We start from the raw sequence: 19,361 nt of genomic DNA, 5'->3' as shown, positions 1-19,361 counted from the left end.
ACTTTTTTGACCGTATCGGTAGTCATTATTTGGAAAATTCCATTGAAATGCGAAGTAATTCACGAATGAGCCATTTGTATGCAAAATTGCGTTCATGTCAAATATGCTCCCACTTTCCCCCACAGGCTACAATGTGGAATTTTCGGAAACATAATTGGACTAAATATATACCAGTCGATAGTTGTTATTGCTTCAGATCATTTGTTCCTAGCGGTTTTGGCGACAGCCAGTTGGCAGATGTGCAGATTGTTTCCGGATAGACTGTGTTCCGCTTCACCACTGGGTGTGTTCGCTCCCCGTTAATACTTCCTACGATAATTCCACCAAGAATGGTCAGCGAGCCAAATGCCGTTTGGGGCACCAACTGACCAAATATGACCGTGGCTCCCACAAACGGAGCACCTATTAGCCAAAACTGGGAAATGAAAGGAAGATGCTTTCAGTTGTGGATTTTGCTAGAAATATTGTATATTCTATAAGCTACTCACCCTCGCCCACACAATAGTTGAATAGACGAGCCCGTTCTTTTTGCTCGCACCTACCAATTCAGCCGTACAAGTCGTCAGTATAGCCAAACAGGAAGAAATGCTAGTCTTTGAGATCATTGCCGTTAGCATTAAAAGAGCAACTCGCTTGTTCCCTGTAACTGTAATATGGAAATATGAACGATCAATCCAGTCCTGCTGCAAACTTTCCTGCTTACCTTCTGGTGGTATCAACCATGCAACGTACGCCACTAAACCACCGATGATATTGAACAAACCGGTCCAAAACCATTTGTTCTTTGTGAACATGATCAGATAGAATCCGATAAACGTTCCAATCATTTCCGATATCCCTGTATGGGTAAACAAGGATTAGCATCTGATAAACTATTTATAAAAACGTTACCTTACCTGCAATTACCGTGTTGATCTGCAGGTTTTCTCTGCCGAATGCTCTGATGTTCAGCAGCATTCCATAGTACACGACGATAAATATGGACCAGGCCAGATGGACGCAGATGAGGTTCTTCGTAGAAGCTTTCTCGCTCCATATCGAAAACCAGGGATCGGGATCTGGTTGCTCTACAGCCGCCTCGGAAAACGACTTCAGTTGCTGATCGAAATCACTCGGAATGCGTTCAGTACTGCCATTACACCTAGCAGATTCCATCAGGTACATTTTGGCCTCTCGAACCCTTCCCCGTTTGAGCAGCCACCTTGGAGAATCCGGTATCCACCTGGAATCGAACCGAAGTTGTAATGAACCAGATTGACCTACCCAACCAACCAACCCCTCAAATACCTGTGTAAGATTATCAACAAAAACGTTGGCAGAGAGATGGCCAGGTACAACTGGGACCAGCTACTCCAAAAGCTGGCGATTCCAGGCAACATAATCACGCCGATCGACCAAAATTGTTCGAACAAGCATATAGTGGCGGTTTTAAATTTGCCCCCCGTTATGTCAGTCACTGAAATTTAAGGAAATCATACATAATATCAAATTTGAACGTTTCTCTCCCCCATTCGATTCTTACTGATAACACCTCCTGCTGTGTACATGAAACCACAGCAAATTGCACTCAAACACCGGAAGAGCATGTGCAATTCGAATACGTTTATCAAACCGGTGATGCACCCGCTAATAATTTGCGTATACATTCCTGTGGACGGTTATACCAACAAGGTAAGATTTGAAAATTGATCGATAATCGCGGTACTGTTGACCTACCAAGCAGCATGATGTTCCTCGGACTGATCGTCTGCAGCAATTGGGTTGTTATAATGCCACCAAGCAAAACGCCGAATAGATGGAAAGACTGCGTAGTTGCTACCAGTATGTCCCTAGAAGTTTGAATTCGTTTCGGTTACTTCGGTTAGTTTCTACTGGAAATTATGCTCATCCATACCTCGAACACACCAAATCGAACTGGGTGATTATAGAGTTGTACTCCACGTGATGCTCGAATGTTTCACACGGTATGACCTTGGTGTTGTTGGTAGGCTCTATCCATGGTTTGATCGATGGATCGTTGTAGTACTGGAAAGAGTAAAACAGGAGGTACGAAATTGGTTTCGTCAGTCCGTGCCGGTTTTGATTAAAACAGGTTCTAATCAATCAGGAACTTATTATAGTATTGAAACGTGTTTCATTTAAAAAATATTTTAGTAACTCATGGGATGCAAAAAAAAAAAATTAACGCCACGTTCAAAAGTATGTAGAGGCTGTTCATGAACCACGTAGACACCTTGGCAAATGTCTGTGGTTCATAAAAATTTCCAAAAAGTTGAATGGACGATTGTCTACACACTTAACCTAGCTCAGTAAAATCTCCAACAGCCGATTACCTTGACATTTACTTTTGCTGATAATCTCTTCAAAATTGTTTGTTTGTTTGTTAGCTGATATCTCAGCAAAATGTTATTTGTTAGCTGAGTCTCGGCAACTTTTTTACTGAACCTCAACAAAATATATTGCAGAACTGCTCGGCTGTTGGAATCTCGGCGAAAAAAGGTAAGTGTGTACCGAGGGGTTGTGGTCTAAAACATCTCAAAAATCGTCTACGTAGTTTAATAACTTTTAGCAAGTTCGGGAAATGTATGTTATTGTATATTATCTACACTGCCGTTCTACGCATATATGACCTATGTTCTAAAAGTAACATCTGAGAAAATCACGATTAATGTTTTGAATCATTTCTGCTCGTTGGAAGAAATACAAGTTAAAATAAGTTAGTGCACATGTTCACATTTCAACAGAATCAATTTGTTTTAGTGAAAACTACAGAAATTAGCTTCAATTAAATCAGTTAAGCCTATTTTTATACGAAAACTATTCAGTGGGACTGTTATGCCGAGAAATTTGCTATGAAGATGGAAATTCTACGCATATCAGTCATACTAGGAACTATTACCATAGAGGTAACTCTAAGACCAGAAGGTCCCGAAGAAATGAGCTCAACTTTTTGACTTAGCTCTTGTACTATCTTCGGTCCCAAGCTAATCGATGCACCCCTCGAAACATAGGAAAATCCACGAGCCCCTCATTTTATCTGTCAAACTTTCATAGCGAATCAAAACAAACATAGTGTAGTACTGGAATTATTCTAGAATGGGGTACGTTAAACGATTTGCTTGGGACCAATAGGCTACTCAAGTAGTGAGCCAATTTAAAATCGTTAGTTTCGTATTGATTGTTGCTATTACTTTTCATGTTGCTTTGATGACCACGTTGCATTTGACATCTCTTGTGGGTTGTGTTTACATGAACGAGCTTGCGTTCTCCGCGAAGTTGTGAAAGTGGATTCTTTTCATAGGTTTGCATCAATAACTGAAACCAACAATAAGTGCGTTGACATTGCTGCAATCGTCGGTTGCTACAGCTATAAAGCATGGCCGTCTCGTGAAACTAATGATGAATGCTCTGTGTAGAACAAACATTTCTTAGCATTTTGTTTTACTACTTAGCATGATGAGTGTAGGACCCTGCGCTTTGGTCAGATAGCGTTGTAGGGTGTCGTTGTGCCAATTTAGACGTGGCACATTTCGACTATGAGCGAGTGATTGCAGTTTGCTCAAAAGTGCCTGAGTAAAATGCAAGTACTTTTGATGATTACCCGTAGTTGTTACAGTGAAGATATGCACCCATATTCTCGTTTATGTCTAGGCGTGTTTGCCATACAGAAAGATTTTTATTTTATTTTGTGTGGTGGATGGGTTTCGGGCGTGGACGGGAATATGGGTGATAATATTAAGTTTACGTTAGGATAACGTTGAAAAATTGAGAAATGTATCGTTTCAGTTTGAGAAGCACTTAACTTCGCAACCGATGAACCATTCTGATGGCCCACATTACCGCGCAGGTGCCGTGTGTTGGCAGGGTCCAATATAGGACAGTTTCATGTTTATAAAGTACCATCAGTTAAAACTGTATTTATGAGCTTTATCTCTATACATTCTTAGATGTTTCTTAGCAGATTATCAGAGCAAAGAGTAAATGGTATTAACATTGAGCTGTCCATAGTTGGGCGTTGAACTTGTGGTACTTGCACAACATTTCATGTGAGTACCAAAGTAACCATATAATCATAAAATAGCTTTAAATGTAGGTTCAGAGCGAGACAAAGTCACTGAGACATGGTTAGTTGGGTATTCAGATGAAACTAAACTAATCCTAGTTGAATCTCTTTTTCGTTTGCATGTAACACTATTTGATATTACTAACCGCACCGAGCGAAAATGACTATACCAGGATGAGTGGTACCATGAGCCCCTTCTCGGAACGAGTGTATTGTTAATGGACCTGGTCTACGATTCAAAGTTGGATTCTGTGATGATAAGCATCACATAAGAGGTAAAATAGGTAGCATCAAATTTATCGAAATGTAAGTACTATTGACAATAATCATAACTAGATGATCAGTTGTCCCACAGGTGTCCACAGCAGCAGTCGATTTTTTATTTCGTTGTGAACCACGCGATAGCCTGTTTTCGAGACTCGCTATTATATAGTTGCTCTTTGTTCGTTGCTAGCAGTTCGGTGCCTTTTGTTGCTACGGTGCAAGATGTGTGAAGTAAAAAATACCATCAAGTTTAGCTTCAGCCATTGTGATGCTAAACCAAACATCGGAGAGATAGTAAATTTATAGATAGCAGTAGGTACGTATGCTGGTGTAGTGGTGGAAGGTGAATCGTCAGTCAGTAGCGAACGGGAAACGGACACGGGGATGGAGATGCTGCTTGAAAATAACGTAATGGACGTGACGACCCGCACGACCGACGAGAGTAGCGGATAGCATGCAACGGGAAACGACGTTCAGAAGCAGCAGCAGCGATCACGATTCGGGTTCAATGAAAATCAGGAACAAATTCGGGAAAGAAAGAAGTTGCGTGCACGGGAGAAAATCGCTTTGTCGCCACTTCGATCGCCACCCAGAAAACTCATATGATAAAATACATTTTTATATAGGGTAAATGATGGCTTCGGCAGCCATGGACTGTTTTCGGCAACCACAATTTAAACGTTAATTTCGCTGTATTTTCTCACTAAAATAATTTGCTGAATGTATTTAAACGATTCCTCAGTCTTTCAGGTTCAATCATAATACATTTTTACGACTGATTAAATCTGTTATGTCAGGTGTTTCTTCAAATGAAACATAAGCACATGAAAATACGACTGATTTCGAGTTGCCGATAATAGAACAACTGGTTAACACACAGTTTAAACGGAAAGGTTGCCGAAGTAAAAGAGACTGCCGACAATAGTCACACTCACCTGAGAAGTTTGGAGCGCCTTAAAAACGTTTTCAAACCGTTTTGGACAGTTCTGTCGATTGGAATGGATACAGTAGCTAGCAGCAGATAAATATAAGTCTGCTTAGATTGCCGAGAATACGTAAATTCCCCTATTTTTTTGTATATTGAGTACCAAAATTGGTATTCTATGTTACTCGGCTCCGCTAAGTTATTTTCATAACATTTGAGCCTGCCAAATAAACGAAATGAAAAAAAAAACAAAATAACTAGATGATATGCAAATTTATACGATAGGTACCTGGATCAACGTTATTCAAACATGCGCATTCAACCTCGACGAAATCTAATTCTGCATTTCAACACCTTTGCCTCTCCTTTCTCTTATCCTTCACCTATGCATCTACGCTTCTATGTTAAGAATCAACTTAACCCTTATTTAATATTCGGTTGATTTCAATCGACTCGCATAAGTCATTATCTAAGAGCCATCTCATCTTTATCTATTTGATTGCTGCATGGAAGGTGTATAATTGGTCATCAACATTACACTGACGACCAGGCTCAATACCCCCTCCAGCATGGCACAATAACAATAACTACTTAGCAAGATGAGTGTAGGGTTGGTTGGAAATGCTAATATGACGCTTTAGTGTGATGATTTATTAGCTAGAGAATGATCTTTAGAAGAGGGTAGGTGGATAGTTCCGTTAGAGTACGGCAGTATGAAAATTGAATAGAAGTTGAAAATGAGCGAAGGGCCATTAATGCGACAGTTTTTAAAGATAGACGCACATTTTTGCCTAACCCGTACGATGTACGCGGGGACTTGAAGTATGTCTCCAAGTCCACAGGCAAAAATGTGCGTCCCTCTTTTTGCTCATAAACTGACTGCGGCTGTGGAATAGTTCTAGCGACGTTTTCATCACTACCTAAAGCCCCACGTTGCGAGAGCATTTCCAGTCGATGGTGTATTATAATGCAGTTCTTCTTTACCCAACTATTGTGTTGCTCCTCTCGTCATGACCAACGTGATCATCTCAGAGAGAAACCAGTAGGGTGGTTGTTGCGTGCTGTACCATCATCAGCATTGTTGACGGCTACTCCCGCCTTGAGTTGTTACATTCAAAGTGTTTTTTATGTTACTTCATACGCGAAGTTAACGATTTTCAGAGTTGGTTGGAAATGCTAATACAGGTCGGACTCGATTATCCGGAGACTTGATTATCCGGAGTTTTGATTATCCGGGGTTCGATTATCCGGAATTTTAGACTCGATTATCCGGAGTATTTTTTTTTCATGCCAATATTGGAGCTGTTTATACATCGTTGCTACATACTATTGCATTTTAAAATGTTATTTTGTCATTGGTTTTGAAATCTGAACTCTGAAATCTGAAAAAGTGAAAAACGTCCAAAAGTTACATGGGATAGATATGCGTAGAATGTTATACATTTTCGAACAAAGTTTGTTTCTCTAACTGCACTGTGGCTCATCATCATCTCATATCATTAGGTCATTAGGTCCTAAGTAACATTGATCGATTCACTTCTTCGACTTTCTCTTTCGTTAATAACTTGGGTATAGAAACGTTTCTTGTAATGTTTGTCGTATTAGAAGATATATGATAGCTTCTTTCGTCGATCTGTGAGCTGAAAATAGCTGGGAATGTCTTAACATGGCCGTGACGATGCAAAGAGAAAGTCGACGAAGATAATCTGTCAGTGTTACTTAGGACCTAATCAATGTTCAGCTTGATATTCATTCTGCATAAAGTTGCTGATACCGTGGACCCCCGGTAATCTGACCGTTCCTAATCAGAACACTGTCTAGTTTGAACCTCGCTAATCTGCACGCCGTGCAAACTGAAAATTGCTCAAACGTCATCTAGCACATGGAATAGAGTAAACCGAAAAGGAACGATGCGAAACCGAACGCAGAATCAACAAAAAAAACAGCGAAGAAGGCTACCAGAAACTCATTTTTCTGATGGTCGTTTGACCTCTGTCGGAACCTAACACCACTGCGACCAGTTATTTGATCTATTGTAGTATATCCCGTGTCCTGAGTTTAGTGCATGTCGTATTACTCCATCACTATTGAGAAATGATGAAGTATCCTATTTTTGTTTAGAGTTGTCATTCTTGCATTCATTGCAAGGATCCAACTCTAATTGAAAGGTCCCGCTATTTATCCCCTTCGGAGTGTTTAAACACCCTCCAAAGGCGCACCCCTTTGTCAGTAAAAATTGGATTCCTTAGCAACAAAATTAAACAATGACACCGATAATGACCATGCATCAGAACCCTAGTCTTAACCACTTCAAACTAGGGAACAACGAATAGAAGATTAGGAATCACATAGATGAAGACAACTAACTCATTTTTTTTCCTTGTTTCAAGATCATCCCGTAATAAGTCGAAAAGGTGATCTACCCACGTCACGGGGCTTGATGGTCGTTACTAGAAGTTCAAATTAAAAATGAAACCCGTTAATATGCACGAAGTGTCGTAAAAATTAAGGGGGTACGCTACAGTCTATCTTAAGAACAGCCATTACATTTGTTAAATACCATTTACTTAAATTACCACACATAGGGTGACCCAGAAAGTATAAGCACACTTTCAACTCGCCGCCATTTCTACCCCGATGAAGTTTATCAGCTGTTCATCGATGTGTGTTGTTGTCAGGGCTGCATCAACGTAAAGAGAGCAAAGTCAATGATGAAAAATATTGTATTACTATCTTCGTCGCACTGTCAATAAATGAGAAATTGGCTAATATGCATATTCTGGCATAGAAAAATATAGTTATGAACATTTCAAAAGTTAATTTTATCTAGTAAACCTTATTCAACCAACAAAAATGTTAAAGTTGCATTTTTCTCAATTTCGTGTTTCAGGCACATTAGGCAGCGCACTCCAAACAGAGCATGACAAATTCCTCTTTCATTTACGTCGTGAAAAAAAACTATCTCAGTTCGTTATCTCTCTCTTAGATCTGTCGGTTACTCGGAGAGGAATAAATACTGCACGTTTTAGTCAACCGTTCCGTATTCTTTGACAAAAAAAAAAGATTATCGTTGGAAGCAATACATGTTTTAAAAAAATCTTAAAATGGTTACAAAAAGGGATTCGAACCACCAATTTTGTGATTATCAGCTTATCAGGCTAGCCGGCGCCGGTGGTGTAGTGGTTAGCGTGACTGCTTTCTCACACCCAAATGGGTCTGGGTTCAATCCCAGCCGAGGTCGGTGGGATTTTTCTGAGGCATAAAAATCTCTGGTCACGTCTTTCTTCGGAAGGGAAGTAAAGCCGTTGGTCCCTGCCCATGTGTGTTTGAATGGGTGCGATATCCTACGCAGGTGTGGAAGCTGCCTTCCTGCACATTCGATTGCCGTCAATGGATTGCAATCGATGTCCGTCGGTGATTGGCACTAAATTGCGGAACAGAGACCGACGTTAAATAAAGGAATGAAGAAGAAGCTTATCAGGCTTGTTTCTTCACTACTGGCTAAAGGAAAACAAGAAGCGCTCATAGTGTGGCAACTAGTCTGCTAACATGCACGTTCGACGGTATCTGCTTTTTCTTGTCCATATAAAAAAGAGAAGTGAAGGTAAAAGATGCGATAGGATTTCAAGCTGAACATTGCATTAGGTCCTGAATAACATTGACAGATTCTCTTCGTCGACTTTCTCTTTGCATCCCCACGGTCATGTGAAAACATTCCCAGGTATTTTTAGCACACAGATCGATAAAAGAATCTTTTATCTAGCATAGACAAACACATCAAGAAGCGGTTCTGTGCTCAAGTTATTAACGAAAGAGAAAGTCGACGAAGAGAACCGATCAATGAGAACCGATACTAATGCAATGTTCAGCTTGATTTGTTCAAAGGGATTACTGTCGGCCTCTCTTCGTCAATGACGAAGGATGTATGGAAATGATAGTTTTTGTAACGCGACAATTTATTTTTTGGTTTTCGTCAAGCCGTTACCAACTCTGGTTGATGTTTACTTATTGCTCAACAAGTGTGTGTGCGCAAAGTGCATTTTTTTTACCAATTCATCAAAATGCAAGGCATTTCCCCGAAAAGCGCAAACAAATCGCAAACAACCTATGATGATGATGATGATGATGATGATGATGGTCCCACCTCTTACCCCTACAAAGGTTTGAGTTGGACGAGTTATCTTTAAGATAATTAAATATAAACATTTTAACCATGTTTGCAAACAAAATCGAGCTGGTTACAATTACAGATATAAATGTCCTGTTAAATATGTTATAGGCATCAACCAAAAACATTCAAAGGTATAACTAGTTATCAAAAGTCCAAGTATAGTCCTCGACAATACTTCCATTTACACGTGACCTGGGATTTACACGTTTAAGCTTCCGCAGTGCCAGGACTATATCCAAGGAAACGACTTCCAGCCAATCCTTTACTAATTCAAGGCTTTTGCCACAATTTCCACGTATTAGTCATTTATACCTGTATTCCGCGCGCGAGGCTCAAACCATTGTAGACTACTCAAAGCTATTTTTACTATTACTACTACAAAATCAAAAAACTAAAAATCCATCATCACCATCGAGGCAAACAATGTAGTTTTTTGTATATGCTACACAAATTACTAAAATGTCTTGATGACAGTCTCCATACAAAATAATCCGTTAGTGACAACTTTGTCAAGATACATGATTTATCCATTCATAAAAATTTAACTGCTCAATAAACAGCTTTTACATGTGAAATGCAGCGTCTCTTGAATTCTGTAAGTGTAGTTGCACGCCTGATGTGTCTAGGCATCGAATTGAAAACATTTATACCTTTGAAAAATAATGAATTTTGTGAAGCATTATTCAAAAGATGTGGTGTTCTTACTTCATCCGCGTTTCTAGTGTTATATCTATGAAAATCACTTCCTCTTTCAATCCGATCACACAAATATCGAGGCAGCAAACCGTTAACTACTTTAAAAATGAACACCATAGTCAAAAACACAATTCTTTGCTTCACTGACAGCCATTGCAAAGCGTCCAGCATAAAAGTTGAGGAAGTGAATCTATTACATCTTAAAATCAAACGCATTACTTTATTCTGCAAACGCTGTAATCTCGATATTTGTGTTTCATTGGCCAAAGATAAAATGGAAGGGCAAAAGTCTAGATGAGGGGAGATGATTGATTTGTATAACTGGATTTTACTACCAATAGTTAAATCGTTTTTCAAGCGACATAGGATTCCATACTTCTTGGCAATTTTCTTGATGACATTGTCAATATGAGAATTGAACTTGAGTTTGTCATCAATAATCACGCCAAGATATTTAATTTCCTGAACGCGATCAAGTGTCTCATCATCAATAACAACAGAGACATCATCATCTACACAGCGGGGCCGGTGGTGTAGTGGTAAGCGTGATTACCTCTCACCCCAGCAGGCCTGGGTTCAATCCCAGTCGGCGCCGCCGGGATGTTCTGAGGCATAACATCTCTGATCACGCCTTCCTTCGGAAGGGAAGTAAAGCCGTTGGTCCCCGGTTCATGAGTTGATGGGTCGATAGGTAGGGTCCAGGTGTGGGAGCTGCCTTCCTGGCGTCGGTAGCATTGGTGCTCAGCACGGAAAACAAGATCGACGGAAAACAAATCAAAGGAAAAAAAAAAAAAAAAAATCATCATCTACACGATTCCGCGAAATTACCATGAATTTAGTTTTACTTATATTCAATTTCAATTGTTTATACTTCAACCATCTACTTAGAGAACGCAAATCTTCATTCAAGCGTGAAACGGCTTCTTCTAAATCCTTAGCTGCAATGAATAACACAGTATCGTCAGCAAAAAGATTAATATCACAAAACCGTAAAACTCGTCGCATGTCATTAATATACATAATAAATAAATCATCAGTATCAGTATCAGTATCAGTAAGGAAGTTGGCGAAAATGTAGGAAGTAAGTATCGGAGCAGTCCAAACCACCATCCGGAAGTTCGGTGTAGAAGTTAACTTCGAGGACACATCTAAATGTGGCCGTAAACCGGGACCGGTGGACCAAAAAGTGGACCAGAAGATCACCAAGCTTTCGTCAATAAGGGAGTGTTTGAATCGGTGTCTGCGGCCCATGATCCGTCAACATGATGGCCCAGTACTATTTTGGTCCGATTTGGTGTCAATGCACTACTCGAAAGACACGGTAGCTTGGTACAGAGCAAACAATGTGCAATACGTGCCAAAAGAGATTAATTCTCTGAATTGTCCGGGCCAATCGAAACTTTTTGGGCCCTTTCCTAGAGATATCTACGGAAACACTTTAAGGCAGCGAATTCAATCGAAATTTTTTAAAAGGACTGGTCAAAATGATTGCCAATGAATCTGTGCTCAGCTCATGGGCAGCGTCAGATCAAAAGTTCGCTCCTTGGCATACGATTAAAGGAACTGCGTATTACCAATTGAAAGAGAATATTATAGAGAACATATATATGAAATGAAAATTTGAGTTCATTAGCATGATTTTCTGGGACACCCTATAAATATATACACCAATTTAGGGCCCATGCATTAATTATGTCACGCAAAACCGAGGAAAAATTTACCCCCCTCGTGACGTTTTTCGTATACCTAATGCATTGCTTGTCACAAAATCTTAGACTCCCCCTCCCCCCTTAAAGCGTGACATAATATATGCATCAACCCTTATTCAGAGTTATTAATGTAGACCTAGTTGGAAAGTTCAATGTGCATAGCAAAACGGGGATAAGCAAACATGTTTATGATCCGTCATTAGAATATGTCAAGAGCAAATATTCATTATGTCGAAAGTAACATTCGCATCGATCCGAGAAAAATAAAATTTTGTTTTGATGACCGAAAAGTTATTCCTATTTCCAATTAAACACATATAATCTCATAGTGATAGCAATGTTTAACATATTAAGCAGGGCTTAAATTATACAAAGCAGATCGCTAGCATTCATACTAAAAATATACTGGGTTTCGAGTCAAAAGCTATTATATGTCGTTTGATGGCTCCTAATGTTACTTAAGTCAAAGTGTATTTACCAGGATATTCGGAAGAATTATCAATCACGTCTCCTTATGTGCAGCCCATTCATCATTTAAGGACCACCAAAATCATCTTAGCAACAAACAGTTCGATTTATTCACTTTAATAACGAGAAAGCGAAACGACGAACGTACACTTTTCACAGTTTTCTCTGCGCTGTTACTTAAGACAAACGGCATCTCCATAGAAATCGGGTGACTTCAGTAACATCGAAAAATATTTTGATCGGAAGGTGATTACGTCAAAAAGGAATTTGACTGATAAATAAATTTAAAAATGGGTTATTCCAGCTCAAGTGGGTACAGAATTTAAAAAAGTTGTGGTCGATGTCACCGATTTGAGCCAAACTTGGCCAAAACGCTTATTTTGGAATTCTGAACAAACGGCTTTTTTTTTGATTTTGCTCTAAAGTGCCTAGATCCTTCTGGGCTACAACACTGGACTTTCGAGATTTTTAAAAATTTCAACTTTCAGAAGAGATTACTTCATAACCAAATAAGCTATTCGTGATCTTAGAACGTCAACTTGAAGGTTTTTTAATGTAGATTCTTAAATGTGTACAAACATTTCGTTTTTGTTATAGTAACTACAGTAAACAGACTGATTACCGGCAGGTGTCCAAATTGTAAAAATGGCCTATTTTCACCATGGGCGGGATTTTTGTTTCTTAATATTTTGGGCTCAAATTTTCACCACACTTTGGAAAACTCTTCTACTTTATGTGTTTACAAGGGCAAATGATTTGGACAAATAGTTTTTGAGATATGGCCAGATGAGTGAGAGGTAGTTTTGAAAAATCAAGGCTATTTAATATATTTTTATTTTTTCTTGAATTCCAATTTCTATTCCAGGTGGTGTACCCACTTGAGCCGGAATGACCCAAACGTGATGTGATCTTATATTATGACAGTTTATAGTGTAATAGTAGGAGTATCGATTGACACTGATAGCTCGACTTTGTTTACCTTTCGATACTTTCGACGTAATTAAAATTTGCTCTTGATGTAAAAAATGAAAAATATATTCAAATGAGCTTTCATAAAAATGCCTACTGTTGCCTATTGTTCTATGTCCATTGAAATATCTAACTAGATCTACACTAACCAATATATGAAATGAAAATTTGAGTTCATTAGCATGACTTTCCGGGACACCCTATAAATATATACACCAATTTAGGGCCCATGCATTAATTATGTCACGCAAAACCGAGGAAAAATTTACCCCCCTCGTGACGTTTTTCGTATACCTAATGCATTGCTTGTCACAAAATCTTAGACTCCCCCTCCCCCCTTAAAGCGTGACATAATATATGCATCAACCCTTATTCAGAGTTATTAATGTAGACCTAGTTGGAAAGTTCAATGTGCATAGCAAAACGGGGATAAGCAAACATGTTTATGATCCGTCATTAGAATATGTCAAGAGCAAATATTCATTATGTCGAAAGTAACATTCGCATCGATCCGAGAAAAATAAAATTTTGTTTTGATGACCGAAAAGTTATTCCTATTTCCAATTAAACACATATAATCTCATAGTGATAGCAATGTTTAACATATTAAGCAGGGCTTAAATTATACAAAGCAGATCGCTAGCATTCATACTAAAAATATACTGGGTTTCGAGTCAAAAGTTACTATATGTCGTTTGATGGCTCCTAATGTTACTTAAGTCAAAGTGTATTTACCAGGATATTCGGGAGAATTATCAATCACGTCTCCTTATGTGCAGCCCATTCATCATTTAAGGACCACCAAAATCATATTAGCAGCAAACAGTTCGATTTATTCACTTTAATAACGAGAAAGCGAAACGACGAACGTACACTTTTCACAGTTTTCTCTGCGCTGTTACTTAAGACAAACGGCATCTCCATAGAAATCGGGTGACTTCAGTAACATCAAAAAATATTTTGATCGGAAGGTGATTACGTCAAAAAGGAATTTGACTGATAAATAAATTTAAAAATGGGTTATTCCAGCTCAAGTGGGTACAGAATTTAAAAAAGTTGTGGTCGATGTCACCGATTTGAGCCAAACTTGGCCAAAACGCTTATTTTGGAATTCTGAACAAACGGCTTTTTTTTTGATTTTGCTCTAAAGTGCCTAGATCCTTCTGGGCTACAACACTGGACTTTCGAGATTTTTAAAAATTTCAACTTTCAGAAGAGATTACTTCATAACCAAATAAGCTATTCGTGATCTTAGAACGTCAACTTGAAGGTTTTTTAATGTAGATTCTTAAATGTGTACAAACATTTCGTTTTTGTTATAGTAACTACAGTAAACAGACTGATTACCGGCAGGTGTCCAAATTGTAAAAATGGCCTATTTTCACCATGGGCGGGATTTTTGTTTCTTAATATTTTGGGCTCAAATTTTCACCACACTTTGGAAAACTCTTCTACTTTATGTGTTTACAAGGGCAAATGATTTGGACAAATAGTTTTTGAGATATGGCCAGATGAGTGAGAGGTAGTTTTGAAAAATCAAGGCTATTTAATATATTTTTATTTTTTCTTGAATTCCAATTTCTATTCCAGGTGGTGTACCCACTTGAGCCGGAATGACCCAAACGTGATGTGATCTTATATTATGACAGTTTATAGTGTAATAGTAGGAGTATCGATTGACACTGATAGCTCGACTTTGTTTACCTTTCGATACTTTCGACGTAATTAAAATTTGCTCTTGATGTAAAAAATGAAAAATATATTCAAATGAGCTTTCATAAAAATGCCTACTGTTGCCTATTGTTCTATGTCCATTGAAATATCTAACTAGATCTACACTAACCAGTGCCGGAGTTAGGATTTTGAATATCCGTTTCTTCCTTTTACAGAGATTAGTGACGTTTAACGCACGCACACTAGCGGGAGCAATGCCATGTCAAGTTGTTTATTATTTTCCTCTGACAAAACTAAAAAAAAATATGAAAGTAGATCTGTCAAAATGAGTTTGACATCGACTTATTATGTATTTTCCTCAGATATTCACTAACAAGCTCTCACATATCGCATCAATATAAAATGGTCATAGTTCAAGTTAGTAAACAACTAACACCTACTTCCACTTTGTGTGTCACCTTTATATAAAGCGCCTAGATCGAAGGATAAAATTTCGCTATTGGTCAACATCCGAACTTGATGTTTACAGCCGAGAATAAACTTTATCTTTCAATAATTGCACATACCCGTAATTCCAAATCTTTCTCATTCATCTTCAAGATGAATGCTGTATTTTGGTGCAATAAGACCACTGAAAAAGCGCATGGATATCGTATAAAACATTAGAAATTTTTTCAAAAAGAGTGCTGACAAAATCGGGTCATTACTGTATTTCCTTGTTATGTGCGGTGTGTCTATTACCTATGCTAAGGAGACATGTATATATTTAAGGACCAAGCTTCTCCATCGATCCATCACTTTAGTGTTCCTGTTAATGTTAACTGATATTTGAAACGATCCTACATTGTTTATAGCTCATAGGTACTAAGCCACAAAGTACTACACAGATCTCTAACAGCTGAGGTTAGCTTAAATCTCGGTACCACTTCATCTCACCTGCAGACTATGTTCCATGGCATCTTCGAAAACGTTGCAATAGTCGATGGTGAACTCTTCATCGTGCACTTCCTCCTTCAACGGATGGGAAACCTTGATCCATTCGGTCGCGTTGATGTGATTGATGGGAACGGGAGGTTTGCAAAAGAATTCACCTGCAACCAGACCAGATTGCATCAGTTCAGGACTTTGAGTAAATCATTCCGGAACGGATATTCCTCTAACCACAAACTCACCATGCTTAGGGACAGGGGCCGTATAAATTAAACACGCCATAAACCACGACGATGGTATTTTGCACAAGTATATCAGTAATATCGCCCTGAATTGCCATGATCCAAAATCTTTCATAATCGACGATAGAAAATCGGCCATTTTGATTAAATTTTGCTATTACAAAGCGATCGGGTGCGTGTGTGCAATTTTCTTTGGTCAGTTTAACCTGATTGTGTGACTTAGGTGACTAGAGGACCTTTCCAATAAATTTTCACTGTAATTTCGCTGCGCTGACTTAGGGTACTTCTTCCGGGTTAAATCCGAAGTCTATCCGAACGGCCAGTGTGACAAAAATGGATTTTTCATGCTTGGTAAAGATCTCTTCCAGACAGATGAATTTCACGATATCAATGTTTCTGATAATCTAACTAATGAGAAGCACAACAACGTAACAACCAAATTCACCGACTATTCACTAGTCTTGGCTTCGGGAAATTGCTCTTCGCACTTCGACACATGGTCCCGCGAAATACGCGAAATAAACTAAGATATTGTGGATTATGGATTACGATTAAATAGGTCCACCAAGCAAACGATCCTATGGGGAAGCGTAAATATCCAGTCCAAACAATGATTGGCGTCAGAGGTAGGGACTTTGGAATATACTTGTTATTTTTTTTAAATGAAACTCTCAACTGGTCGTTTTTGTAAGTGTATCCATTTTGAATGAAGAGGTTCTTTAAAGGAAAGCGAAAGTCTCAGGAACAAAGCCTCCCAGCTTAACGGTAATGAAAATTTACATCCATATGCTAACTGGAGTAAACCGCCAACGTTTTCATTAAGAATTATATGCCCCCGTATTTGCCAATCGGGTGGCACCAGTGAAAGGTGGCGTTCAATAAGATAAGAATCAAGTTTAAACATAACAACCCATTTTGGCCAATCTGTTTAATTGAACTGTGTATTTACCATTTAACCTGCAATCTGCAGATTATTTGCAGATCAAATAATCTATGGCTTGGGTTACTGCTAGTGCATTGTAATTTTACCTGCATTTCTGTTTATGAGGGGGCCATTCTGGCTCTTGCGTCACTAAGTAGTAAACAGAATACCGAGCTGGACAAACAAGATTAAATGCAATAAAGTCATGAAAACTTCAAATGAGTCACGATTGAAAGCACCCTACACCAGCACGTGAAAATGCTACCAAATTGAGTCGTGCAAAATGTCACGAAAATAACCACTTTTGATGAGTAATTTCAAAAGTTCTATGCTAATAGTCACACGTAGCTTCTAAAAGTATATTTTCGTGTTGACAAATGATGACTAAATAAATGTTTGTGCTACTATTTAAGTTTCATTAACATGATTTAAAATTACTCGAGCGGTTGTGGAGTCGGACAAATTTTTGGTCAAATAGAGATTTTCACGTCCGGTTGTATTGGTGCGATATGTGAGAGTGTGTTACATTATTAAAGGTAGTTGAACTCAAATCAAAACTGACCACAAAATGATTATTATAGGGATTTTACTGAACAAAAATAATAGTAACAAAATTCAAAAATAACAGTAACAATATTCATAAAGATCAAGGTTACAAAAATTAACAGAGAAATATTGAAGATACAGGAAATTAAGAGAAGGCATCAAGAACTCTAAGAATCTCTAAGAAACCTAGCACTCCAGAAAGGAAAAAAATAGATAGCCTAAACTGCCGCTCTTCGCATGTCGGTCCCATAGCAGTTTTTGTCAAAACTGAGTTTTACAATGCAAATGGTAGCTGATCACTCATATTTTCTTAATACTGGATGAACTCAATAACTTGGTTCTGAAAATTTTGGAAAGACAGCCAAATTGGTTGTCTCATCACATAAGAAGCAATGGTACGAATCAAGCTAAAAATGCGATTTCCTCGGCTTGCTGATTTTTGCCATTGGACCGACATGCGAAGAGCGGCAGTAAAGGTAGTAATTAAGAATTAAAATAAGCATCAAAAAATGATGAATAATATATACCGGTTAGTAGGCAGGAATACAGTCAAGCTGTCAAGGAGCATGAGGAAAAGGAAATAATGATCCTCTTTAAAACAATGTAACGACTTTGATGTAGGACAAAGGCTAAGAGAAAAACATATAATTATTTGAAAGGATTTGTAAAGCATAAAAGGAGAAAGGTTGCAAAGATAACTGCAAACTTACTTACTTAACGACCCTGCGCACCTCCAGGGGTGCAAAGGGCCTTTGTGAAAGGTTTCCATCCTGGGCGATTACTAGCTTTGGCCTTGACCTGTGCCCAAGTCAAATTTCGGTCAACGTTCTTAATTTCACTGTTTAAGGTCCGCCGCCACAAGCCTCTGGGTCTGCCTCTGCTGCGATGTCTTGCTGGATTCCAGTCCAGTGCTTGCTTGCAGATTTCGTTTCCGACCCATCTCCACTTCCGTTCACGAATTTCTGTCTATCGGCTTCTGATGGCACAAACGATGAAGTTCGGAATTTGAGATCCAATTGTGGGGCCACCAGGCACGAATTAGGTACCGCAGGCATCGGTTGATAAACACCTGCAGCTTCTGAGTGTTCTCCGCTGATACACACCATGTTTCACTGGCGTATAACAGCACAGACTTCACGTTCGAGTTAAAAATTCGGATTTTGGTGAGTCGACTGATCTGATTCGCTCTCCATCCGTGCGCCTATGTTGCTCTTGGTGCCGCCGTCCGACGCTATCGGGCTGCCAAGATATTGGAAGCTTTCGACTTTCTCCTCACCACTGCCTGCCCAGCTATCGTGAAATTGGAACGGTTTTCCGTGTTGACATCCAAAACGATTTGGTCTTGTTGACGTTGATGGTTAGACCTGCTTCAGAGGAGCGTTCCACAAGGTCGTCGAGCTTACTCTGCATGTCAGAGCGCCGTTGTGCTAATAACGCAACATCATCAGCCAAATCGAAGTCGTTGAGATGCTCCATAGTAATAGCATAGAGGTAACTCTAAGACCAGAAGGTTCCGAAGAAACGAGCTCAACTTTTTGGCTCAGCTCTGGTACTTCGGTCCCAAGCTAATCGATTCACCCCTCGAAACATAGGAAAAACCAATAACCCCTCATTTTATCTGTCAAACTTTCATAGCGAATCAAAACAAACATTGCGTAGTACTAGAATTTCGACTAGAATGGGATACGTTAATCGATTTGCTTGGGACCAATAGGCTAGTCAAGTAGTGAGCCAATTTAAAATCGTTAGTTTCGTATTGATTGTTGGTAATAGGCTGCCACA

General features: G+C 38.9%; 1 protein-coding gene across 1 annotated transcript; it reads right to left on the bottom strand.

Moving 5' to 3' along the window:
- Positions 1-166: 166 nt before the first annotated feature.
- LOC135707363 (organic cation transporter protein) lies at positions 167-16,621 on the bottom strand. The gene is made up of 10 exons (XM_065229180.1): positions 16,112-16,621; positions 15,876-16,030; positions 1,895-2,025; positions 1,717-1,829; positions 1,523-1,648; positions 1,288-1,456; positions 897-1,222; positions 704-838; positions 489-646; positions 167-415 (listed from the first exon to the last, which is right to left on the bottom strand). Exons 1-10 carry the CDS (start codon positions 16,248-16,250, stop codon positions 185-187), a joined length of 1,683 nt encoding a protein of 560 aa, XP_065085252.1. The 5' UTR covers positions 16,251-16,621; the 3' UTR covers positions 167-184.
- Between the last annotated feature and the right edge of the window lie 2,740 nt (positions 16,622-19,361).

Source organism: Ochlerotatus camptorhynchus, unplaced genomic scaffold, assembly GCF_037179485.1.
Source record: "Ochlerotatus camptorhynchus isolate MF236.1 unplaced genomic scaffold, CSIRO-AGI_Acam_v1.1 ptg000308l, whole genome shotgun sequence".
NCBI classification, from domain to species: domain Eukaryota; kingdom Metazoa; phylum Arthropoda; class Insecta; order Diptera; family Culicidae; genus Ochlerotatus; species Ochlerotatus camptorhynchus.
This window is presented reverse-complemented; position numbering and strand designations above follow the sequence as displayed.

Coding starts and splice junctions, on each gene's coding strand:
- LOC135707363 (XM_065229180.1), bottom strand. CDS start 16,250: ATGGCCGATTTTCTATCGTCGATTATGAAAGATTTTGGATCATGGCAA. Junction 1,649..1,716: donor GAGGAACATCATGCTGCTTG/GTAGGTCAACAG, acceptor AACCGTCCACAG/GAATGTATACGCAAATTATT. Junction 647..703: donor ATGGTTGATACCACCAGAAG/GTAAGCAGGAAA, acceptor TCCATATTACAG/TTACAGGGAACAAGCGAGTT.